Genomic DNA, 26,427 nt, shown 5'->3' with positions numbered 1-26,427 from the left:
TATTTTTCCAAGCGAGAAGTTCGTTCTTCACAACCATTCAATTTTGGCCTGTAGTTCTTCACCAAGCACGAGTAGCTACGCGTAGTTGGTGGTAGGTACAAGTGAGTGAGTGAGTGAGTGAGTGAGTGAGTGAGTGAGTGAGTGAAAGAACAAAGTCAAAGAGGATACAGTACTAGGAAGAGCAAATTGTCAAGTACACTCGAGTAGCATACGCAAAAGACCCTTACGAACCTACCTATCAAAGGTTGGTAGCCGTCAAAACTCCCCATATAATATTCAGTATTCACTTATTACGCTCCCTCCAGTCATAACTTTTCCGCATTGGACTTGTATGATATGATACGATACGTTTCCATCATCCACCAAGGTATCTACATAGTACCTAGTACTACCTCCCTCCCTCTCTACCTATCGGGTACCATATAAATAAATAAACCCTTTGTCATTTGTTATCATTTCATCCACCGTCTACGAAAAAGCTCTGCGAAAAAGCTCTACGAATAGCCCCGGTCAAAAACCCAAAAAGCTTCAATCACAATTTTATACACTCATCATTCTCCTACGTACGTACGTACATTTATTCACATTATACTCCGTACAAACCAATAACCCCCCTGCAAGCGTTATTATATGGGTATCGTTGTACTAGTACCATATCGAAACCACCAAATTTCGACACAGCTTTTCTCTGCCGCCCTTGGATCTAGCAAACAAATTGACACCCCACCAAACTCCTACTTCATTGAATCGTAACACAATTCACATTCTACCTTTTTTCTTGTCTTTTCCCCCTTCACAATTGCGATTCGTAAGTCATGCTCCTCCTTTATTCGCACCCCATCCAATGATCTATCATGTCCATCAATCCTCTCATAAACCATTATCACAAGCTAACTCTTCAACCTTTGCGACAGATGTCGACCTACCTCCTCTAACGTCCCACAAGTAAATTCTTGTGTTCCCCCTAGAGCTTCTATTCCTTACCTTGAAGTGCGTACCTGCATATCGGAATCTTTAGAATACTCCAAATCGAAGGTGCGACAGGCTCCTAGTGAGAGGGTAACAGATATGGCGTGGCAGCCAGAACAGGAGGCTTTGAGGCAATTGTCAGGATGCTTGAAAGACTCGTTAAGTGGGCAGGACAAGACTGCTCAGAAGCAAGCAGAGATTGTAAGTTTTTCCTTTGAAAATGCATAGTCTAAGATGGAAGTGTTTTGCAGAGCCCGATCTAATCATCATACCAAACAGATGCTATCTCAAGCAAAGTCTTCGCCAGATATCAATAATTACCTGACCTACCTATTTTCGCATTCGGAGGTTCCTTCGGGCCTAAGTTATACTTCACATGATTACTTTGCGATTCGATCGGCAGCAGCTGTTATGCTGAAGAATAATATTAGATCTGGGTACAAATCAATACCTCCTGAGAGTCTATCTCTTATACAATCCTCGGTTCCATTAGCCCTCCAAGACAAAATCCCAACCATACGAAACTACGCAGGAAATGTTATTACAGAAATCGTTAGTAAGGGAGGTATTTTGGGATGGCCACAGATTTTACCAGATTTACTGGCTTTGATTGGGAATACCAGTGGAACAATTTCACCCGAAGCACAGGAGGGAGCCATGGCAGCTTTGTCGAAGATCTGTGAAGATAATCGAAAAATGCTAGACAAGGAATACCAAGGACAGCGACCGCTTGCCTTCATCATTCCAAAACTCATTGTGTTCGCTGCGAATGAGAGGCCACGAATTCGAACTTTGGCTTTGACCGCTTTGAATATCTTCATTCCACACAAACCTCAAGCCTTACTTGTATCTTTGGATGATCTTCTTAACCGCCTGTTTCAACTCGCCAGTGATCCCTCAAATGAAGTTAGGCGACAGGTCTGCAGAGCCTTTGTTCAGATTGTGGAGATTCGACCTGATAAGATTCTTCCTCACATCGGCGGATTGGTTGATTATATGATAGCACAGCAACGAAAAGTTGATGACGAGGATTTGGCATGCGACGCTGCCGAATTTTGGCTTAGTGTCGGGGAGCACAACGAGTTATACACTGCATTGGGTCCATACCTTGACAAAATTATACCTGTGCTACTTGAGAGTATGATATATAGTGAGGAAGACATTGCCATGCTTGAAGGGGGAGGCGATGATGCCGATGTCGAGGATCGCGCCGAGGATATCAAACCCAAGTTCGCCAAAACTAAAGCTGCTAGAATGCAAGCGGTAAATGGGGACAACAATGGAGCAGCGAATGGTGTCGATTACGCCAAACTCGCAGGCATGGAAGATGATGATGACCTTGATGAAGGGGAAATCGAGGACGATGACGACGAGGCCCCTGAAGACAGGTGGAATTTGAGAAAGTGTTCAGCTGCGGCACTTGACGTTTTTGCAAACGATTTCCGCGGGCCAGTTTTCAACACAATTCTTCCATATTTGATGACCAACCTACGACATCAGGAATGGCCACACCGAGAAGCAGCGGTTCTCGCTCTCGGTGCCGTTGCTGAAGGCTGTATGGACGTTGTTAGGCCACATCTTCCCGAACTGGTACCCTACCTGATCTCACTCTTGAATGATGCCGAACCCTTGGTAAGGCAAATCACCTGCTGGACTCTCGGTAGATACTCGGCTTGGGGGGCTGGGCTGGAAGACCCGAACCAGCGAGCACAGTATTTTGAGCCTATGATGGAAGGCATTCTGACAAAGATGTTGGACCGCAACAAGAGGGTTCAAGAAGCTGGGGCTTCAGCATTCGCGCATCTCGAAGAGAAAGCAGGTACCAACCTCACGCCTTATTGCAAGCCAATCATTCAACAATTTGTCACGTGTTTTGAGAAATACAAGGATCGTAACATGTTCATTCTGTACGACTGCGTTCAAACACTAGCCGAGCACGTAGGTCAAGGTTTGGCGCAACCAGAACTCATTGATTTATTGATGCCAGCACTGATTAACAGATGGCACAAAGTTTCTGATCAATCACGAGAATTGTTCCCACTCTTAGAATGCTTGTCGTACGTTGCTACTGCTTTGGAAGATAGCTTCGCCCCATTTGCCGCCCCCGTTTTCACGAGATGTGTGACAATCATTCATCAAAACCTGGAAGAATTCATGGCAGCGGCCAATAATCCAGGGTTAGATACTCCGGACAAGGATTTCATGGTAACTAGTTTGGATTTATTGAGCGCGATTATCCAAGCAGTTGACGATAAGCAATCTGCAGCTCTCGTATCCGGTTCGCAGCCCCAACTTTTTCAACTTCTCGTATATTGCATGGAGGATCCAGAGAACGATGTCCGCCAATCATCCTACGCATTATTAGGAGATTGTGCAAAATACGTGTTTCCACAACTACGAGAATTCCTCCCCACGCTACTCCCTGTGCTCATTAGTCAACTCGACCTTGATTCAATTGTTGATGAACAGATTGAGTCGACCTTTAGCGTACTCAACAATGCATGCTGGTCGGCAGGTGAGGTGGCAATTCAATACCAAAAGGACATGGCCCCATACGTGCCCAAATTGTCTGAAAAATTCCTCGAAATACTGTCCAATCCAATGGTACCAAAGTCGATGAACGAGAATGCAGCTATAGCTCTAGGACGAATGGGCTTGTTCAACGCTGAGATCCTGTCACCCCACCTGGCCACCTTTTCTCAACCATTTCTCAAGGCTCTCGAAGATGTTGATCACACCCTGGAAAAGGCTACTGCTTTCAAGGGCTTCTTGTCGATTGTCATGTTAAACCCACAAGCCATGGAGAAAACTTTGGCGCAATTTGTCACTGCAATTGCAAAATACGGAAAGGACGTTGAACCTGGCAGTACTTGGAACGTCGAACTACAACAAGCATTCCAACAAGTAAGCTATTGATTTCCTCCTGTCATAATGTTTGGACATGACTAACATTTGTTTCTTTAACCACAGGTCCTCGATGTTTATAAGGCTCTAATTCCGGATTTCAATGGCTTCCTCAACAGCAATGTTGCTCCAGCAAATATCGCAGCTTTAAGATCAACATACAACCTGTAAATATCTATATGGATAGGATGACCTTCGGGCCAGTTCGAAAATTCAAAGTATATTGCAATCTGAGAATTGAAATGTTTTACAATTTAGGCAGATGGGCGTCCATGGGATAGGGAATGATTAAAGATAAATGCAAGCTGATAGGTTGCAATTTGACGAGGAAAAGAAAAGGTCAAACAACAAGCATGCAGGAGCTCGAGGGCAAAATATGCATGGTTTATTTGTATTTACAAAAGATATTCAACGTGAGGAAGGTTACGTTTTATGGGATGATGGATGGATACTGATGATTAAAGCGAATGGGATGATTAGTGATTTGGAAGAACGATGATTGAAGGATGGCAATCCAATCCATAGGGGTTGAAAGAGGAAAATAGCATACTACATTCTGGCAAAAGGGATGGCACGGCGATCGATTTTTCTTCTTTCTTAATTTCTTTCCACTTTGTGCTTGAGAAGGTGTGGAACGCTGGTAGGGTGTTGTGGGTTGGGCTGATAATAGCCCTAAGGACATGTCATGCATAGTCATGGGTGGATGAACGGGAAGTGTGATGGATGGATGAAAATGCAAGTAAGCAAAAACAATTAGATAGATATACTTGATCTTGATACCTCCTGTTTGGGCTCTATATTCTGGGGGGAGAAGTGAAAGAAACCATGGTCAGCGAGAAATTGAAGAGGTACGGATGGGCATAATATGCTTTGAATGGGATGGGCGAAGGGAGGCATTTTTTGCAACAAGCATAGCGTTGAGATGGGCATGTTTTTGGCGACGGGTTATTATTTAGGTAGATAGATGAAGTAGATAGATAGCATATAGTTGGTGAGCGAATAGTACATAGTAGCACAGAGGGAGATTTTGAAATGTTTGTTGTTGATTGAAATTTGAAGGATGCGATGTCAGGATAATGCTAACGTGAATGTAAATGTATGAGTTGGAGGACAATTGGGGGTGATGATGAGTATGCGAGAGGCAGAATGGGAAAGTGGGAAAGGGGAGCAAAAGTCTCCGGTAAGGAGGTCGGTAGGAAGGTAGGAGGTACATACCCGGTGTATGAGTTGTCTTTCGTAGGGCGCATACATCCAGTATGATGTTATGTAATGTGCTCTGTGGAGTAGTGGATTGCTGGGCGCGAGCTGAAATACCGGTAGTGGATACGGAGAATGCAGGAGGTGAAGAATTTGAAATAGGGAGGGATGGGATGGGGGGAAGGTGGATACCTTCATACCTGTATCCGCATGCACATGTCTGTGTGCATGTTATGTGTGGATGGATGGATGGATGTGTGAAAAGGGGATATGGAATTTTAGAATTTACACAGTCTAGGTGGACTGGAGGAGTGCGGGTTTCACCGGTGGATTGGACTGGATTGATTTTGAGTTTGATACGATGATGGGGCGAAAGGAGGTGAGGTAGGTGGTATTGACAATTTTGATATTCGGGAATTGGGGAATGAAATGGCATTTAGGGCAGAGTATCCATGCAAAACTTAATTTAACCCTAAACATGTGTGTGTGTATCTTGCACGGGACCTCTCTTTGGATCTGGCTACACACCCGGGTCCCATATCTTCACTCAACCCGAAACAGACTCATGAGGAGGTATCTACAGTACCGCAATACATCCACGCATCTTCCACATGTCACTAGGGCACAAAATTTCCACCCATCTACAGAGGGACTCCACCTGCTTGCACCCTAGATCTCCCCGAGACCCTGCTTCCTTCCACGTTCATCCGCGGAGATATCCCCGGAGCCCTATCTATATTCACTCTATGATAATTTCGTCCACCACCTCCTCTCCGATTCCCCCTGTCGTCCTCTTCAGATCAGATCGGCACTTCATCAGCCTCGGACTCTAATCGCAAATCCCGCTTCTAGACTTCCCCGAATCGCCGAACTCAGGGCCTCGGGGTTTGGCAGCAAATATCTTGTAAATGTTTCACTTCTTCTGTCGATCAACGTTGAGTTTCTTCTTCTTCCTCCTCTTCTTGAGGACTCCGGGATGGCTGTTCAAACTTTATGTACCTGTCAGTTTAGTATTTTGGGGGGTTTTTTGGTTTTGAACTATTGAATATGCTTGTGGGATATTGGAGTCCTTCAGCATGTCCATTCAAACTCTATGTATCAATATACCCTACTAAGTTTTGAGCTATTGAATGTGCTTGTAGGATATTTGATAGGGAAGGGGGTACAATTCGACCAGGGGAAAACTTAGTAGTGAGGGCTTGTTTGAGTCATCATGTGCAGAAGGAAAAGAATAGAGTAGGGAGGATAACCCGCGAACGTGGAAGGGTGTGAGAATGTAGTATTTTGTGTTGCATGTTGCTGTGGTGAAAGATATGTAGGTCTGGAGTGGAGATCCAAAGCAGGAGATACAGCGAAAGTTTGTTTCGTGATGGAATGCCGGAATGCCGGAATGGGATGGATGGATGTATAGGAATCGTTATATGTCTGGAGTAGAAGCGTGGATTGGGCGAGATGGGTGTGAGAATTGGGTTGTTTCTTGAATCAAAACCAGTGAGGTCTTGCGTTTTTGATATCTCTAGAATGCATGATTAGAGCTAATGGTATTGTGGTAGAAGTATTTTGGGAGACGTATAAATTTAGTCATGCTTGGAATCTCTGATGACCTGGATTGGGAGTGGGAGATGAGAGACTGGTGATTTTTTAGTCTATTTCATGTTTTTGATTTCATAGATGTATTGAGATCATCTAGAGCATTGAATTCGGTTGGGACAATGAAATTAACTAGAGTATTGGATCAATCTCGGTCAGATATTGCAAATCTCAACTTTACCTGCCATTACATCCAATGCAACATTTTCACAATGTTTGATTGACATGGTGAGACTCAATGACCCCAGAAAAGGCTGTTCATATATTCAAGCCATGAATTTTCGCACTGAAAACCTACTTGGGACCCGAATGAAGCTCAGATTGATATTCTCGAATAATAAAACGTCTTCTAAGTATAGAATGCTGAAAACAATACTTTCCCCATGCAATCTTGAATGCCATCGCAGACTCCTTGTTTGATTGTAAACGGTGAATAATCGATGAATGATAAGTGAACCCCAGATAGTGACATGTATAGTAATGTCGGCCCTTTGCATGCTGACTTGATGGACCGATTACTCGCTCAGGATGTTCCTTCACCGCGAGGCTTCGCCGCCATACGCGTGAAAATTGGACGATTACGAGGTAATTGCTCATATTCATAAACCAGCAACCATTAAACAATCTCATTCCAGACCGCCTTAGCGACTTCGCCGTCAGAATACTTGAATAACTGTCATCCTACGATTACACAACCACGAAGTCGTGGTGGCTCATCAAATCAATGTGAGAACTCTACTTAGAGTTCTTACTCCAGCCTTGTTGATATCAAGACTGCCTTTCTATAGTTGGGACATGTTTGTTCAAGGAGACGAGCGAAATTATTTGTATAATGCGACCCCCTGAGCATTGGCAATAATGACTAAGACGGCGTGCATGACTGCTTGTTTCTGATCCTATCAAGCGCGGATAGAAACCCTACGTATCGCGACATATTACCTCATGCGGCAATTTTTCGTTCTCCTTCGAATAGTCGAACGATGGCGGTGGTAGTGACTGAAACGGAATCGAGGTGGTACGGCGTACTGGATGGAATCTATGCAATACCGGTACATACCTGCCTGCGTATATGGATGGTTGGAGAAACTTTGGAAACTTGATAATATTGAAAGGGTTAGTCATGATTGGAAATGCGTGTAGGTAGTCAGCCATACATCTTCACTGTTTGCTGCTGCTGTGTTATTGAATTAATGTAGCAATACATGTTGCATCCAGCCTCTCAATTTATGGGTAGCAGATTCACACCATGCGATTCCATATCTCGATCCTCAGCAGACAAAATGCATACTTGCAGGATTATAACCGTTGATCGCTGTTCCAATTCGTCTTTTCTTTACTAAAAGTGGGATTACTGCAGTGATGCTTGAGTACATGCGAAGGAAAAATGACACGTTCACCGACTATCTAAAATTAGATCGAGGGGCTGGAGAATACATGAACATACCCCGCAGTCTTTATTGTTTCTCTTCGCGAAAGTTCTTGTGTATTCCCCTTCCTGTAAGATTAATGCTCTACAGCAAAAGGACGCCCGTAGATAGGACAGGTCATAGATCTTGTGTGTTTGACCTTGCAATAACATGTTATTGTTGCAGCATATGCATGATTTTCCTTCATCTCCACCTTTCTCTACTGAGGGGAGCCCATGAATGTGGAAGAGAACACGGAGCCTTTCTACACCCTATTCCGAGAGACTAGATAGAATGGAAAATCTAACATATTGCCTAAGGACATGAACATCAGTGCGGTCCGAGTCCGAGTGAACGATGGCAGCGGATGTAACAAAAGAAGCACAAACACTGAGTTTTCCTTTCGTCATAGGTCAATTCTCAGATTATGCAAGAATAGGATAGATAAGTCAAACCTAATAAGGTGCTGTGCGTGTATAGTTACTTTTTCTTGCATTTCCCCTCTCGTGCGTCTCAGAAAGGTAGTTCTAGTGAGGAAGCGGGATGTGGCGCACGGGTGGTAGTATAGCGATAGTCCAAACCGTTTACAATGCTAAAACTACACTATTTGAAGCAATTCCTGCTGCCTGGATATAATGGTTGATGGTGAAGTGTAGTTTGAACCGGCAAATAGGATTCTGCAGCCACAACGAATGACTTTCTTTGCCCTCGGGTCTCTGAGAAAGAAAAAGTCTGAATCATGTGGGAAAATCGCTGTCTTTAGATGTGTTGGTCTCCTTCCTCCCTACGGATTGCCTCTCGCTCATTGAATTAGCATCGGAGTCCCCGGTACCTAGGTTCAATTCCACTCCACATATCGGATTTACGGGAGGTGAATTCTCGGGATGAGTTCAAGAATCTTTTCAATACTGTTCGATTTTTGCACAAGTGGATCTAAGAGAACAGTACAGAATAAGGGCCCCAGAATATAGACTGTTCCTAAGCGAATTGATTACCCAATATAGCCAATATATATGGGCTATTTTTAGTAATCAAAAGAGTTTAAAAGGCTGTCTCGGCTGTTTTAACCCTCATCGCCCTCCACTCAAAAACCAAACACCCGTGTTGATCAAGAAAAGCCAAGACCAAACTTTACTTGAAGTATAAAAGCTTGGCCTCTTGGCGCTGTGGCCCGGTTTAACCAGTCTTGCGGAGAACAGGCGCAATAAGGTAAGATGTTTTTCATAAGAATTGTGCACAGAACCTTGCCCCCTGCTCGCCCTGGTATGTTGATACCGAGACAAAAGATCCCAAAAATTTGTTTTTATTCTCCATAAGATCATGAACAGGGCAAGTGACATGGTCATTAAACACATACGACCGGATATTCAATGTCGATACTTCGGCCCAACAGATGCTAGATACGTTGGCTCTGGATGTACGCACCCGTTGATTTTCGATATCCCCTTGACTGTTACCCATGACTTGATTCCATTCGATGCTCCATGCTTCGTCCTCACCGTCCTCACTCAGATATCTCCAAATAGGGAATTGGACTTTGGATGACATCTATCACCATGATTTACCAAGAGATAGAAATGCAAGGAATGGTTTCACAAGCCCTCCGAGGCTAAGTAACATGTGGTAGCTGCATATTGATTTTGAAGTTTTCCAGCGTCTAATTGGTTCAACGTAGCGTGTGAAAAGTATGAGAAAGAACTACTCTAGGAATAACCATGCTCTTGAGCCTCTCGAAATGATCCAACAATGTTGTCATTTATGCAGAAGTCCGCCCAAAGGAGATAGGTTGAACACCGCAGAGTCAGGGTCCAATATTGCGGTTTAGAAGTTGGAGCCGGTCAAGCATTCTTCATTTGGAGCTTGCGCCGGAAACACCAACCTCATGCTCTGAGCTTAATTCTTCTTCACGCTGAATCATGATGTTTTTTTTGAGCATTCCGCGTTGAAACTATGGTATCTACGCAGGAGTTACGAACCTTGATGGGGAAATCTGTATTAGGTTTTAGACGAGGGGGACGAGCAGGTTCCCCTCGCGTGTCTAACCAAAACACTTCACCGCCAAAATGATCGTCCCATAGGATGGGAAATTCCACGCCTTCAATGAATAATTGTTGAAGCTTTATCCCCGAGCTTAGATTTGACGTGCATAGGTCAATCTTTGCTCAAAAAACCCCATTCCATCGCCAAAAATCTTTAACTAAAGTTCCACTCGCGTGGCAAACATGTTATCTCTTCGAAACTTCCCATATTTCGTACAGGATCAAGCTTGGGTGGTATCCTTGGTGATCGAGAAATAGTAAAAGGTCATGGGACTTTCCTATCGACTATGTGGATTTCCATTAATCCCGAGACAAATCAATCCTTGTAATATGGCCACAATTGCCTCATCTGTATCAGTAGCTTTGTGCTGTCGCCGTTAGCCCCACACCACGCAGAAATGAGTAAGGGATAAGCAATGCAAAATCGACGTCGGTGGTAAGGTTTCTAGTTTTCTACAAAAAGGTGCTGCTCAGAAAACCAGCCGAGCACACCACTATTGCGCTGGGGAAAAGTGGGAAAGTGGGGGAACGAAGGAAACCAGGAAACGCTGAAAACTTTATGTTAGCTACCAAAGTGCTAGGTGAAATCCAATGCAGTGGACTGTGGACACTGATAGCATCCCTATAGCATGGCACTCCGCAGGCGTCCCAATCACATTTTCTCAAGAGTAGTGAAAACACAAAATATGAAAGATAAGCTATTATTCGAGAAGGACCGAGGATCTACGAGTTTGCAGCACCAAAAATCATAGAGCACTATAGTGAAGCATAGCGATCGAAGTCATGCATGTATAAAATAAATGGGAAAAAAGAGGCGACCCGACAAACAGTGACAGTAAACGATGCCTGGTAAGATCGGACCTGAATTATATCGAATCTGACCACTATTTAAAAACGGACGATTATTAACACAGCTGCATGCATGATTATGTGAATGAAAACATACGTACAGTAGTGTAGTTTCTGTGCTTAAAACTTGCGGTAGCTATTGCTGTTGTCCGATTTTCATACTACGTAGTATTTCAATGTTGCATGTAAACTTTCGTGTGTTCTTTTAGTACAGCACAGCACAGCACAGCATGCTCTTGTACCGCGCGGGAAGGAAAGTCAGATCTTCTAGAAGAAAAATGGGTACTAAAAATAAATTGTTGGGGATTTAAACATGTCTTTTTGCCCATTGCATGCTGCAGTGATGATTGTACCCAATGACTGATGTACAGACTTATAGACTTCGCTCTATAGAGTAATTGTTCAGTAGTTCCATGCATACGACTGATGTTTTGGCCACGCGATTGACAGGATTTGATGAAGGAGGCGTTCGAAGTGATATGTACTGTATGATCGATGTCACTGTCACAAGAAAATCTCTCTGCATAGCAAGATAGAATTAGTCCGTCCACCTTCTTTTATGCTAAGCACACAGAAGGAAACGATGGAAGTTTTGACTCATCCTGACAATATATGAATAATCAAATCCCTCTCCCCTCCTACCCCCCAACACCCAAGTTCACATAACCAAATCTCTATCGATCCATAAGCAGTGACATAAGGCGGTGAAGCCAAGGCCCTAGTCCTTGGCGAGGGTGAGTGAACCAATAACGTGCAGCAAAAAGGGGGTTTTAGGGTTTGTTGATTTTTCTCGTTACAAAAAGATGGTAATTTGTAGGAAGAAACTTGGGAAAACTGAAACCGTATAGATGAATCCCCAGTCGCAGATCTGAACGCACGGGATAGTGAGATATGGCTGGGTTCACCCCTTCAGCCGCGGCCAACCATGGGTTGGATCTAAGGACCTGTCTAAGTGAGACAATCAGAGCTCAGAAGCTCAACGGTGGCCCGAGGTCATGCCTGGTAAGGTTCGCACTTGATACTTGATGCGTAAATTCCCTGGTCAGTGTTGTGGGTAGTCGAATGAAATACCGTAGGATACGCTCTCTCCTTAGTCATTTAAAAATATTTAGACGGCGATCGGGAGGGAAGAGCTCACTGCCCGAAATGCTAATCATGAGATGTTGTATGGTTGATAGATGCTGTGTCAAATTCCTTCTACGAGTATGGAGTAAGGTTTTAGAGTGCAGAATATGGAATTGTAGTACCCATTGAATGTACAGCCCGACGGAGTGGTAACCCGGGACGCTACTCAGGAATTATGAGATAATGACTCGGATCATAGGGCAGAACTTGAGTACAAATGAATATGTCAGTCGGGACAATTTCGTCTATCTGCTTATTTTGTTAATTAGATCACTTGATACATCTTTCTACTTCGCATCGTTGTTCAAAGTAATATATATGATTATCTAAAATAGACGGGGGTAGTATATCCGAGTTCCGTGGAAAGAGCGGATCGGGTATGAAGGGGCTATTCCAAATATCGACGTGGTGTAGAAGGAATTGGTATTCAATGCCCTCACGATGTTTTTGAATGACATCCTCTTTTTTTTTTTAATCTTGATTTTGCACAGCCGCCGGCAGTTTCAGTCAGCATGTAATCAGAAACAACACAAACATTCAGGGCTTCTCAGTACCGTATCATGACATGGTAACGATGGTAGTGATGCAAAAATGGACACGAGAAAATGTGTGAGCGAGTGCGAAAGTTCACCAATCTTCCACATTTGGACCTAATGAATGCTTGTCTATTTTGCTTGCTTCCACCCAATTCAAGACCCCTTTTCGACAGTGCGACACTGGTAAGAAATCGATTTTTGAATCCGTCATGCTGGTCGTGGTTTAGTTCGAGGCGGAGTCGTTCGCCTGTGTCACCAGTATCGACAAATGCGTATGTACGAGGAACCCTTGAGGCCATCTTCCTGTGAAGAGTGGTGTTGGGCTTGAGCGGCGGGCAAGCGTCGATGCGTAAGCTGCGTTACAATGCCATCATAAGCTGGTTCAATTTGATTTGATTGTGCTCATGGGCTTTCAAGTTTCAGCACAGCAATTGAGAGTGAGTACAAGTAAGGCGACGGATGGATGTGATGGATGTGATGGATGTGAAGGGTGTGATGGATCATGATTGAATGGATGGGGATGGATGGGGGTTATGGATGATGTTCCCGAATAAGTAAAGGATAGATGGGATATCGATAGATATCGGGCCTGCTTCACATTCATGCATTTACATTTGCATTGCAGTGTGCAGCGTAGTGCAGAGCGTAGTGTAGCAACATCATATTATAATCTGTTCTGATCGAATGTCATCACATTCTCGCTTTCGCTTTCTGCCTTGCCTTGCCGTTCATCTCGTCGATTACTCCGTACTGCAAATCGCTTGAAGGCTATGATAATGTATGATGTGTGATGTATCATGGACGTTACGTTGAACGAAAGAGGAAACGGGCTAGGTGGGTATATTCAATTACCTCGGTCGATTGGTTTGGTTAATGATTGAGCCGTGTGTAGTAGTTTGGTAGTGCATCAATTCTCGTCTTTTTCAGGTTAAGAACTTAAACCTACCATTACATCAATCGTTATTGCTAGTAGATTTAGACATTTAGACACTTACACTCTTATGTTTCTTTAGTGACAGGCAACAGTATATTGTATTGACAAGCTTTCTCCCTTGGCTATCTTCAGTTAAAGGGAAAATACTACAATGCCACATTGGTAAGTTGATCCAGGTTCAATCCAGGTAATTAACCCTTTTCTATTAAATGATGTAACAAAACCTCTGTCATCAAGTCCAAGCAAAGAAAATGGAGGCTGGAGCCCTATGCCCATAGCGGGTACCATCAACTTCAATATCATGGATTCATGGAACCCTTTGCATTGATCAGGGATATTGATTGGTTCGCCATAGCATTTAAACATCGAAGGAGGGTGATGGCCAGCAATATTGCAAGCCAATCCTTCTTCCGGTAAGAAACATAAGAGAATGCGGCAGGTCTCCATTGGTGATATGCAAACAGAACTCGGAAATCAACCAGTAAGAAGATATCTTCCACTCTATTCAACCACAAACAGATAATGTGAATCCGTCCTCCAACACCAACTCGGCTATCCAGTCCGATTCAAGTCATTAAGCTGTCATAGGCACATGTGAGTAAGTCATTGTGTAGTAGGTATTTACGTCCGTATGTAAATGTAAGTGGACGGTTAGAACTTAGCAAATATTCATAGAATTTATTTTTGGATCAAGGCGCATTCCGCCTTCCATCCACTACTGAGTACAACCAACCATCACTACCTCTGATCCTTGTTACACCTTATTCCAAAGACTGCATCAGAAGATCTACGCCGCTGAAAGCTGGTTCGTTGTTCAAGACAAGGAAGATGGGAACTTTCCTCCACTAACCTTATGTTTCTCCCTACATTTGAAGTTATGCACCGTCGCATCATATATTCACTTCAACGCAGGAATTGATTTCAAAATTAGGTAAGTGGATGATTTTGCTAGCATATCCGCAGTAAAATAGAGTTTTTTCTTAGTCTTTTTTGAAAAGCTAGATGGGAACATGGAAAGCGGTGAGATTTTGATAGGTAGAGGAGGGCAGAGGGGGTTTAGATTTCTTTTGCTTTGATTTACAGTACAAACTTTCAGCGAGCGAGCGAGCGAACGAACGACGAACGGTAATAATGTTTTAGGGTTAAAAATAATCATTGGTTCAATCGAAACTTCGTGTAGACAGAGAGTATGTCAGAAACGAAAACATCAACTTCGGAAAGGGTTAAACTAAAATAGGCTATTCTTATCCGAGCTTTCGTTTTGCCCATTTTTCCCCCTTACTTGTTTGCCCTGCCACCTTTTTCCAAGTGAAACCTAAATGGACTTTTCAATGTCCGTTTCTTGCTCATTTATTTTTGGGCACCTATGAGCATTGTATCTTCGGTACTTACAGGTATCATAGCTCAGGTTTGCCTTGAAAGTTTAGTCTGCTATTTTGCAAGCAATTATCCTGCGTTTGAAAATGTTAACAGTTTCAATGCTTCATAGCACCGGTAGACTGCGGACATACAATGTTGTGGTCATAGTAACCATAGCAAATGCTACCTTGAATCAAATCCAGCAAACTGTCAAAGCACCTGGTTAGTTGTGGTGGTTCCGCCCCCAAAAGAGATCAATATTGTTTATCGGAGCCGAAATCGATAGAAAACCAGTTCCATTCTTCGGTACCCCCCGTTACCCTGCCCCCATTGACCTTTTTTGAACACATTACATCTATCTTACTAAAAGAAACCTCACCAATTCCTTGGTATTATACAGCCTATATACTATTACTCTATAACTAATAACGATACTGGTACTTGACTATTACCTGATCAATCCAAGACCTCACACTGATACAGTCAAAATCTTCCTCCTTGTGGCACCCAGGATTGTTTGTTTGCCCTCCTCGTTATGAAAATAGATACTGGAGCAATGAAAAAAATAGTGGAGAGCCGGTGATAATGAGATAGTGCACTCTTAGCCCAGGTAGTAGACTACAGCAGAGAATTCCATGGCGGCATGACAGAATCTGCCATGGCAGAACCTGCCATGCAGTTTGCTAGGTAATCGTCTACTAAAGATGCTAATGTCTGCCTGCCCCTTGGAACTGTTGTAGTTCCCACCAGTAGTTAATTCTTGAGTTTTTCGATGATTACTACGGGAGAATACTCACTAATCAATTGATTCCACTCCACCTGACCTAAATTTGCCTATTTCAGCCAAAAAAAAAAGATTTTATTTCCATACACTTATCATACACTACTAACCATTACCCTTCCTACCATCTCCACCATACCATCCAATCCTGACCATACTAAATCCAAATCATCATCATCCTAGACAATCCGTACCACACTACCCTGCCCTACACATGCAGGCTTTCAAGCGCTCCGCATCCCGGGTACCTTGGCTGTGCTGAGAGCTATACCTATTCCATCAATTCTGCCAAACTCCCGGCAAGGACGCCTTTTGCTATTAGAATGCTGGCATCGCCAGCCAATTCATGATTTTGATATTTCCCTTTCGCATCAGGATCATCCAGAAAACAAACACACTTCAGCCCTCACGTTCGCTGCAACTCATCCCTCCCACCACATTCGCTTGTGTGTATCACTCTTAGGAAGCCCTCGTTGGCTCCTTCCGTTCGCTTTTGTGTCGTCCTCACTCAGCCCTAATTCTCCCAAAAACCTAAAAGGCAAGCCTTCGGAGGAAATCCCTTTCGCAGCCTTGACTCACAACATACCTTCGTTGAACAACTTAAACCCACACAATCGCTACGCAATCACTACTCTTTGTGTGACGATTATATCAGGCCGGATTCTCCCTTGATCTTCCGGATCCTTAAAGACATACCCAGCTTATATGCTTACTTGCTGCTCCAAGTCTGTCCAAGCTCACCTCGACATCGGAATACAGTTACGTTGCGTTCAGCCGCTGCGCCTTTAGATCTGATTGTTTTGTCATTCAAGAAGATATTGAACCCGGCTGGCTCTTGCAGCCTTACCATTACACTCGCTTGCAAAACTGTGAAGCTTGCATATATCCGGCAGCCTCGGAGACCTTTTAGATCTCTAGTACCTTCCCCTCTGTTGCCTCTTTCCCGCAACATATAAACTTTTTAGCTTTCTATATATCCTATTGACCTTACCTTTTCAACCTCGTTTCGACGTTGGCTTTCACTCGTTCAAGCCTTCGTCGTCAATTATTTACTCACTTTTTTTTAACTTCTTATTTTCCCCAAGCCTTATTCAAAATGGCCGGACCTGGAGGTGGACCCCCTCGTAGGAGGTAAGAAATACACTTCGAGCAATACCTTTGTGGACATAGACTGAACTTGAAATAGTCATACCAAATCTCGAAAGGGTTGTGAAACCTGTAAACGTAGACACATCCGTTGCGACGAGAACTTTCCTCAATGGTATGTCGATGGAAAACAAACCATCTTATGACTTGAAGAAGCTTCGATACTGATAATATTTTAGTCGAAACTGTACGAAACATAACTGTCGCTGTCCATATATGGATATGCCAGTACAGGAGGAACGAGCTGCCACGCCCGAGAAAGCAGACTTGTTATGGACCCCGGAGATTGAAGCAGACATCGAGCGATGGCAACAGACCGGGAACTTTCCCTTCCCTGATCTATACATCTATCCAGCTCCCAACCCTCAGTATTTCAACTTCGAAGACCTTCGCCTCATTCATCATGTTGCTTCTGTTTCCAGCGAGCTCAGCATTCACGACGCAGGAAATTTCACTATTTGGACTCGACAGATTCCACTGTAAGATTAACCGCGTTCACAATAAATGTTTGACATGCTAATCAAGCTTTTAGCTTGCTTAAGATTGGTTCGAGCTATCCTTTCGTCATGCACGCTTTACTCGCCTTGTCTGCAACTCATCTAGCTTGGTTGACAGACTGCCCTCTCACAGCAAATATGGCATATATTCATCGTGGTATTGCTCTCAAAGGCCTGCACGAAGCTATTGGAGAGTTTTCTCGTCAAAATTCAGATGCAGTCTTGGGAGCTTCACTTCTCCTTTCTTGGCAAGCAACGGAATGGTAAGTTATCAACAAAGCGGTTATCCAAAGAATATAAAGCTAACACAAACTTAGGCGTGGTTGGACCCAGCTCATGCATGGGACTTCATCTGTATGGAATACAACTAATATTGGGTGTCATATTTCAGTATCAACTAACATCTAATAGGTCATCGACGCTATGCAACCCTGGAAAATGGAATCTCAGTTCGGTGATTTTATTGCAGAGCAAAGTACGTTCCCAACCGCACCGCCATCTCCAGCGCCCGGCCAGAAGAAACTCAGTCAACCACGCAAGCAAGATTTGGATGCATTGCAACGCGCCTATGCTCAACTTCAAAAGGTTGAGGTCCATTTGAAGAGTCACGGCGAAGACACCAAGGCCATTCAACAACTTATGAGTTTTGTTCGAGGTGTCCGAAAGGTATCTCCATCCCATACCGCCGCCCAGCGATTCGAGATGCTCAATCCACTTCGAGCTTGGTTATTCTGGCTACCGGTTATGTTCTTGCAGCAAACACGCGGATCGCCTTCAGCGCTAGTCATCCTTGCTCATTACTATACCATTGCTTTGGTCGTGGAACCTCTATTCCCTGAGGTCGGAGCAGCATATTTTGGCAGTCTTTCTTTGGGACCTATCGAAGAGATCGCTCGCCGATTGTTCTCCATCAACGTTTCGCAAACTTCTGATTCCAACATGCAAACACCTCTTCATCTTATGGAATACCCCATTGATATGGTTTCAATGTTTAGAAGTCGTATGGGTTGGGTTCAGCCAGAGCGTACAGCTTCTTTCCCGACATTTTCACATCATAGTTACGGTATGGAGGACAATTTTAACACCATGTCTCCTTACGGAAATCCAGCTTTCACCTACAGCCAAGAGCATATCATGACTATGCCGCCAGATCCGATCTCTTCTGCAGCCATTCCGCCATTAACTCTCGATCCATACGCCAATCATTACTTGGGAATCCCATCGCCAAGTGGGTATGGCGGGTACCATAGTCCGGCATCTTCGAATTTTGGGGAGGGTTCAACGGTCTACAGCGAGCATGGGGAAGATTTTGCTCTGTATGAGGGACAGGGCTCCGGCTCCAATTTCGGCGGGTTTGTGCTTCCGACCGTGTGGATATAAACCTCGAACGAAGGCGATTTAACATTTACGACCAGGACCACTACATCATCTTTCATTCGAGCCCAGGTCATCTGCGGACCAGAACAAAACTGAACACTCCGACCATATGCAGCAACACATGCAGCATTTACCTCAATTTCAACCTTATACCTATCATCCTCAGCATTTACCTCACTCTCAATACGACAACACTCCGGTGGATCCCAAGGGAAAAAACCGCGAGCTTTAATATCAAATTATCCCCGAATTCCCCTTTTTGAATATGCGAATACGCGCGCACCGTCGAGTTTTTACGAGATTACACTTTATGGATCTCCTTAAGTATTGCTTTTAATATCTACATCATCCTAACGACTCTCCTTTATATCCGACCAATGATTCACGAAGTTTACGATTTTCTTTCGCTATGCATTCTTGTACGAATACCAGCACCCACGATCCTTTATATACCAATACAGCATCTTGCATTGGGCGGCGTTTTTGGATTGGGTTTGAGAATTGGAGGAATTATTGATTGGGCTGAGCTTTTGGGCTCAATAAATAGCCATAAGTGGCTATAAAAATCAGTTGGCGTTACAGTTAAGAATAGTAGCTATCTCGTGTGTAGTGCGATCAGGATTAGATTTGCAAACGTCTGGGGTTGCAATGATAATGTGTCTAGATAATCCATCAGATTAATCTGCCAGGAAATCAATCAATCAATCAATTAAATTAACAAACCCCTGGTGTTGTGGAAATCTCCAAGTGATCTGCTCAATGATGTGTGACCTGTCTGATATCTTTCCCCTTCCGCGAAAACTACCTCCCTAGGCATGCAGTCAGCTTCCAAGAAAAAGTAAGTTATTAGGTCGAGATCTCAATATACCCATATATTCCTCTCCACAATTATGTATAAATTCAAAGATCTACAGAAACGCATCGACGTTAAATATGACGTGCATCTACTCCCTACTTTTCAATTTACCAACACAATTCTCGTCTCACTTGGCACCTCACCGGGGGCAGCAGGGTGCAATCACGTGTGGAGGGGCTTAGCGTCAATGTTAGCGGCAAGACGTAATTCGTCGCACCTGGAGCTTACCTAGTTTCGGAAGCTTGAGCTTCAAATGTTTGGAAAGTTATAATTCAAAACCATTTCCTTCCCACCACACGTCTTGTACATTAAACTATAGCAAATATGAGTGGTGGTTGGTCTACTAGTAAGTGTTGCACTTGATATATCACCAACATTTAAATAGAAATACCATGGATACTAACATTCCACTCCAGTCGAATCTGACGCAGTAAGAAGCCTACAACATAATTCCTGGTTCAGAGCAAACAGACAATTAACATCTTCCTCTTACAGGGAGTCTTTACATTTCTTCTCGATAACCTCGGGGTCAAAGATGTACAGTTCGAAGAACTGATCGCGCTCGATTCTGATTATCTCCGCCAACTTTCTCCCATTTATGGCGTCATCTTTCTCTTCAAATATCCCGTCGGTGAAGCCCCCAATAAAGATGGCACGCCCAAAGATGGTTCCTACGATTATCCCGCTGCGGAGAATCTCTTTTTCGCGGCACAAACTATACAAAATGCTTGTGGCACCCAAGCACTCCTCTCGGTCCTCCTGAATAAAGATGGAGAAATAGATGTTGGCACTCCCCTTCGCGAATTCAAAGACTTCACAGCGGGGTTCCCGGCAGAATTCAGAGGAGACGCGCTCAGTAATAGCGATTTGATTAGAGATGTTCATAACAGTTTCGCTAGGTCAAGTCCGTTTGTTGACGAGACGCAACGATCGTCGAGAGATGAGGATGGAGATGTTTATCATTTCATTGCTTATACGTCTATAAATGGTACGCTCTATGAATTAGATGGTCTACAACCTGCGCCTATATCTCATGGAGCGTCGACTGTTGAAGAATTCCCAGAGAAGGTTATACCAGTTTTACAGAGGAGAATAGAAAGATATCCAGCGACGGAGATACGATTTAATCTATTGGCGATGGTAAAAGATTTGAGGGTTAGGGCGAGGGAAATGGGTGACGTGGAGTTGTTGATGAGGGAGGAACAGAAGAGAAATGAGTGGCAATTCGAAAATGCTTTACGAAGACATAATTTTGTAGGATTTGCAGGGGAAGTATTGAAGGGTGTAATAGGGGATAAATTGAAAGAGGGACCTAAGGCATATGAAGAATGGGTGGAACAAGCAAAAAATAAGACAAAGGCGAGAGCGGAGGAGCAGAAGAAGGGTGGTGGAGGTGGAGATTTAGAGATGTCTGGTTGAGGGATGTTACTGGCGATGGAGATTTCGAGAGAAGATACGCATCAGGTTGAATTGGAACTTCTAGGTTGGTCGAATATCATCGACTTAGCATTACTGGAACTTTTTACGCGGATGGAACTTAACAATGCATTGATTTGTGAGCGGAGCATACGAGTCAAAAAAGCTACAACATAACATAACGCAACGTCAATGAAATGGAATTTGTTGCCAGGAAACCTGGCTGGATTGTTTTTGTAGCCATCTTTTCTACGTTTTAAACAAACTTCTTATTTGTGTTATAAATCATTGATAAGCTAACAAACATACATCTCTCCTCCACCGCATCACCGGCGCCATCTTGCAAAAACTTATAAAGTTCAGAAACTATCCGATTTTCCCATGGGAAACATCATATTATCCTATTGTATATGGATATTGAAAAATCATGCATGTACTCATGCCACCCGCCAAAACGCTTACTTATAAACACTAAACACTATCCTCCTCAATTCCCAAACCCATCGCTTCATGCGTATGTACGTTTATCATGAGTACGTATGAATAAATATATGTAGGTGTATTCACACACCACAAAGCCTACCTATTCCATGATCAGAACCCCAAAGCCAAACCCCCAAATAACCCACAAACGCCCTCGCTACCTAACAACCTGGGCAACACCCTCTTCAATACTCTCCTGCATCCTCGCTTCCTCCGCTCTGCTTTTTTCTCCCTTTGTTCTCTTCCCCTTTCCTTCTTTCTCCTTTTCCTTCGGTCCCTCATCTTTGATATTATTATAATGCAACACCCCCAATTCCTTATCCATCCTCAATCTCTCTCTGTCCTCTTCACTCACCGGCACGCCCTCAATCGCCTTGACTTTCTTCGCCTCCACAAACGACATGATCCCACCCGCCGCCGCAACCATACACGCAAGCGCCACAAAAAGTCCCGTACTCCACGACGGACGATCGTACCGATTGAGTCCCCACATGAAACCCGAAAGGACGGCTTGCAGAAAGGTATTCCATACCATGGTCCAGACCACAAAATCGAGTTTCCACATGGCGGTAGCGGGGGCTCGAACACCCGTCAGTGGCGCATCCGGAGACTTTGAAAGGGGAAATGCAAGGCTGGATTGAGGGAGAGGAGTATCGGAATCGTGGGCGTCGAGTTGAGAAGGTCCGATTTCCGGGGACAAGGACGGAGAACCCGCGAGACGAAACCAGGATCTATTTATCCCAGCCAATCTTCTCAGTCCCATCTCATTCTTTCCGATGCGGTATTGAAGCAGATAATAGAGATCGCGAAAGCGCCAGGGAATGGTTCCAAATCCCGTTACGCAGAAAAGAGCATTGAGGATTTGCGAATCGATTTCGATCCAGATGCGTCGGGGAGAATTGATATCGTTGCAAGTGGGTTTGCACATGGCGGGCGAAGCATTGCAGAGTAGTAAAAAGAGCATGCCACCCCACGCAACCACATTCAAACCATAACCGTCCACGAGAAATCCCACAGGAGTGATGAAGAATTTCCAAAAGGCTTTGAAAAATATGGCCGTGGAAACTTGCCATGAGTGTTTGGGCGGAAATTGATATCCATTATCAAAAGGAGTCGTTCGATATTCATCGTCTATCTTCGCATTGTGAGACGCGCGGTTTGTATCGCTGCTAATCCGAACACTCGAATTCGGTTTCACAAGCACTTTATTCTTGACGTCTGAATGTGAGGTCGTAGAAGTACTTCTCAGATCTGCATGCGCTTGTGTACGATCCTCTTCCTCTGGGGCTTCGGGAAGAACATCATGTTTGGTTTCCGTACCCGATGGGATGTGATCGGACGTATTCATAGCGGTCGAATCCTTTCTCCTACTCTGATGCTGGTCTCCCAATTGTGAAATGGTGCTTCGAGAAGAGCTTGTCCGTCTCTGTATTTCTCGCACCTGTCCCTCGCTCGACCAACCCTCGACGCCAAAACTTCCTCTTCTGATATCGCTTATCGAAGGTACCTGCGATGCGATTTGCCCCGATGCAATACAAAATCCCGTCGGTGGGTTCGATTCCTCAAATACTCTAGAAACTCGCCGAATACTGCCCAATGTGCTTGATGGTCCTCTACTTCGAGTAGTTCCTTGCTCTTCGACTTTGGAGGTAGACGATGGATTTGGGGGGGAAGATCCCTCTAGAAGGGGGAATGGTAAGACGCTTGGTTCGATACTAGACTGTCCATCTTGGCGTGGGTAATTCGCTGAAGGCGAAGCTGTATTGGCATTGGCACTGGTACTGGTCATTGCATGATTATCGCCACCAGCCGCGAAAGTGTCATGGTTAGCCATGAAGAATGTATCGGTTGATATGGGTATCGAAACACTGTCTCAATAATGTGTTGAAAAATGCAACGAAAGACTTTTGCTTCTTCAATCTCTATTAAGTCATACTGAACACATGAGCATAGGAAAATGGAGTTTGAATCAGAGAAAGAAGTAAATAAAGTCGCATCATGAATCTGTGTACGGGTATGCGACTGCCCAGTGATTTAAAGAGTTCTAGGCTTTGCGCGATCCGTCCAGCTTATCAGAGTTACAAGCCATTTTGGGGGGAGATGGGGATTCAGGGGTTATGCATGGTAAACTTAAAATTTTAGCGGCCTCTTAACTCCACGTAAAAAAACTTGATCAGCGGAAGAATGCGAATGAGGGGACTTGGTATTCTCGTATTTCGTATTTCGTATTTTCGCATCTAATAACGGTAGTCTTCTAGTTTTTACTTACTCCGTAGAGAGCTATGTGTTACTAGAGATTTCAAAGAGACTGACCAAGAATTATCTTCTTGTGTTTATTAAAATCGTGATGTGAGTTGCATCACGTGCTAGGGTGGTCAAGGTAGAAGCATTTACGAAGGAGGCATGTAGACGTAGAGATTTAAGCCAGAGGATGAGTGCATTCTATGGAATGAAATATATGTGCAGACTAAATGGTACAAAGAAAGATACATAGATAGATGAGTGTTCGCATTACATGATTATAACTATTTGGAGTGATTCAAGATACGAATTTGAATTGTGTATTTCAGGATTCATCCAAGCTGTGTGTTTGTAGAGCTTGTGAAAAAAATCCAACATCATTCATATCCACATTCTTGAACCGGATGAATTGCCCAACCTGTTGTTTCCGTATTCTCGTATTCAATTACAATTTGAAACTCAAATCGAAAAGCTCGCGTGAAAACAGTAGAAAATAATGAAATCCAATTACGAGAGCTTACCCTCCGCTTTCGCAGCTAAAAGGATTGTTAGCTTCACTCTGAGGTTTTTGCAAGATTCTTACCTTTAACTTGCTCGAACACTTTGAGCATCTTTCTTCTCGCTCCAAGCGCGTTGACACCCCTCTTCTCCAATGCCTCGTCATCTAGTTCCACAAGCTCGGTCCAATTCATATCCTTAAGCTGATCGGTGTACTTATGTAATCTCAAACTTCTCAGCCAGCTGGGAATATCCTGAAGAAGGCTAGGATCGGTAGGATCCTCAGGGGGCTTTGAGCTACCCCTTCTTCCACGTGGCGATCTACCCCGCGCCATTTCACTATGATCAGAGAGATACCCCTCATGCTGTCCCATACCAAATGCGTTGAGACTCAAGCCACTCATGCCATTGTTGAGTAGAGGTGAGGCTCCATCGTATGCGGCCAAGAAGCCGTTATTCTGTGGAGATGCGAAATTGACTTGACCAAATCCGCCTTGCATGGCCAAACCTGGAGAGCTTGGCCTAGACTGCCTGCCGCCGAAAGAATGCTGCTGCTGAGCTTGAAGCCCCAAGACCTGGTCTCGACTCATTATTTGTCCGTGTTCATTAATCATGACAACGTTAGCGTTTGGCATATTGTTGGGAAGACCGGGAGAAGGTGGAACCTGCCCACCATCGTTTGATCTGGCACGGCGGTACTTTCGTACATCATCCAAGGCAAATCGATTGTTGACTGTAGAAAGGGCCGCTAATTTCATAGCCGTAGCGTTTGCGACCATATCAGTGTTGCTGTTCGACGCATTGAAATTGGGGACCATTGGTGTGTTGACCATCGAGGCCCAGTTTCCATTCCCTGCATTATATGGCGAAAGTAGTGGCATATCAGAGCCAGTGTTGTCAGGAGCGTTGATTACAGTATTTTGGAGGTTAGATGAGCCTTGAATTTGAGTGGGTCTGGGAGAGCGCAAGCCACCAGCGGAGGGTGGCGGTTGCATAAACTGGCCCATGGGTGTTTGTCCCGAAGATGACTTGGGCCTGTTTGCTTGGTCATTACTGCGAGATCCCCATGGTGAGGCGGGAGGTGCGGTATTGTCCGTCGAGTCTCCAAGACCAGCGATGACAGGTGCGGTGAGAGAGGCACGGTTGTCGTAGGCTGCACTGTTTCTGTTTGAGGTAGGAGGATTGCCCCAGTTCTGAGTGTATTCAGCCTTTTTGCTGGCAATAGCTGCCGCAGCATCTGGAAACATATTGTTTATCATGGATGGGTCTAGGACAGAGTGTCTCTTTGTAGACGGAGTGGCGGGAGGACGGCCAATAGAATTTCTTGAGCCATCACCACCAAGCTTGCCCATTGCATCGTTTAGTCGAGTTGACATAGGATCTGGAGTAGACAAATGTTAGCTAGGCCTCAGGAAAAGTGTGAAGCCGAGATGTTTTGAGACTAACCTTTGTCGAAGTTTGCGGGTGACAACACACCAGACATTGGATGGTTTTTGCCCATCTGCTGTAAAACTTGTATAAAAAAGCGAATCTGTACTTGGGTTGTTTGTTGAAGTAGAGCATACAAAGCAGCGGTTCGTTCGGCCTCACTCAGAACCCGGAACCATTGTTCTATTGCACTCAACTCATCTTTAAAGTCTTGATCCAAAGTTGCAGCTGCCATTTCTTCCAAAGTATTCTCATATTGGTCAATGTCGGCGATCCATTGCTGAGCTTCCAAATCAGTATCATTCTCAGGGACACCCTGACCCTGCATTTGTTGAGTACCATAAAAATCGGATGAAGGTCGAGCTTGGCCACGGCTAGCAGATGGTGAACCTGAATATCCAGCCATGTCTGCAGAAGCTCGAAGGTGATGACCTGAGCCGACAGCGCGTGAAGATGGAGGTCGAAGTGATGAAGTATTTGTAGACTCGACAGGAGTGCTGTTGCGATTGCCTATGATGTGTCCGGCCGACATATTGAGCATAACTGTTCAAAATGTAGCTTCAAAACGAGATGCTGTAATAAAAAAGATTGGAGATTCGCTTTGGGGGGAAATGGGGGAAAATATGAAACACAGCCGACGAATGTCAATGCGAGGAAGATTGCAAGTTCGTTCCCAGTCAAAAGCCTCGACCCCAAAATTAGAAAGATGTGCTCCAATGTAAATACCGATGCGCTTGATTGCTACCTGCAGGACCTGCTGAGGAACCAAATCAAAGTGCAGGATAGGTTCGTGTAT

At 44.3% G+C, this 26,427-nt stretch overlaps 5 protein-coding genes across 5 annotated transcripts; 3 read left to right on the top strand and 2 right to left on the bottom strand.

Annotated features, from left to right (window-relative positions):
• Positions 1–1,068: 1,068 nt before the first annotated feature.
• On the top strand, positions 1,069–4,044 carry EAF02_011470 (uncharacterized protein; the record flags this gene model as incomplete). The annotated part of the gene is made up of 3 exons (XM_038907517.1): positions 1,069–1,170; positions 1,249–3,873; positions 3,940–4,044. 3 exons carry the CDS (start codon positions 1,069–1,071, stop codon positions 4,042–4,044), a joined length of 2,832 nt encoding a protein of 943 aa, XP_038752739.1.
• An 11,965-nt stretch (positions 4,045–16,009) lies between these two features.
• EAF02_011469 (uncharacterized protein) lies at positions 16,010–19,431 on the top strand. Its single transcript, XM_038907516.1, has 6 exons — positions 16,010–16,820; positions 16,876–16,950; positions 17,015–17,314; positions 17,368–17,595; positions 17,650–17,686; positions 17,744–19,431. The coding sequence occupies exons 1-6, from the start codon at positions 16,786–16,788 to the stop codon at positions 18,710–18,712; spliced, it is 1,644 nt and encodes a 547-aa protein (XP_038752738.1). The 5' UTR covers positions 16,010–16,785; the 3' UTR covers positions 18,713–19,431.
• A 402-nt stretch (positions 19,432–19,833) lies between these two features.
• On the top strand, positions 19,834–21,288 carry EAF02_011468 (uncharacterized protein). The gene is made up of 3 exons (XM_038907515.1): positions 19,834–19,911; positions 19,982–19,995; positions 20,061–21,288. The coding sequence occupies exons 1-3, from the start codon at positions 19,890–19,892 to the stop codon at positions 20,982–20,984; spliced, it is 960 nt and encodes a 319-aa protein (XP_038752737.1). The 5' UTR covers positions 19,834–19,889; the 3' UTR covers positions 20,985–21,288.
• Positions 21,289–21,621: 333 nt separating this feature from the next.
• EAF02_011467 (uncharacterized protein) lies at positions 21,622–23,298 on the bottom strand (the record flags this gene model as incomplete). Its single annotated transcript, XM_038907514.1, has 1 exon — positions 21,622–23,298. The coding sequence occupies one exon, from the start codon at positions 23,296–23,298 to the stop codon at positions 21,622–21,624; it is 1,677 nt and encodes a 558-aa protein (XP_038752736.1).
• A 914-nt stretch (positions 23,299–24,212) lies between these two features.
• On the bottom strand, positions 24,213–26,163 carry EAF02_011466 (uncharacterized protein; the record flags this gene model as incomplete). The annotated part of the gene is made up of 3 exons (XM_038907513.1): positions 24,213–24,241; positions 24,289–25,584; positions 25,650–26,163. The coding sequence occupies 3 exons, from the start codon at positions 26,161–26,163 to the stop codon at positions 24,213–24,215; spliced, it is 1,839 nt and encodes a 612-aa protein (XP_038752735.1).
• Positions 26,164–26,427: the final 264 nt, after the last annotated feature.

The sequence above is a fragment of the Botrytis sinoallii genome, assembly GCF_014898435.1.
Source record: "Botrytis sinoallii strain Bc 23 chromosome Unknown BSIN_032, whole genome shotgun sequence".
In the NCBI taxonomy this organism is placed as follows: Eukaryota; Fungi; Ascomycota; class Leotiomycetes; order Helotiales; family Sclerotiniaceae; genus Botrytis; species Botrytis sinoallii.
This window is presented reverse-complemented; position numbering and strand designations above follow the sequence as displayed.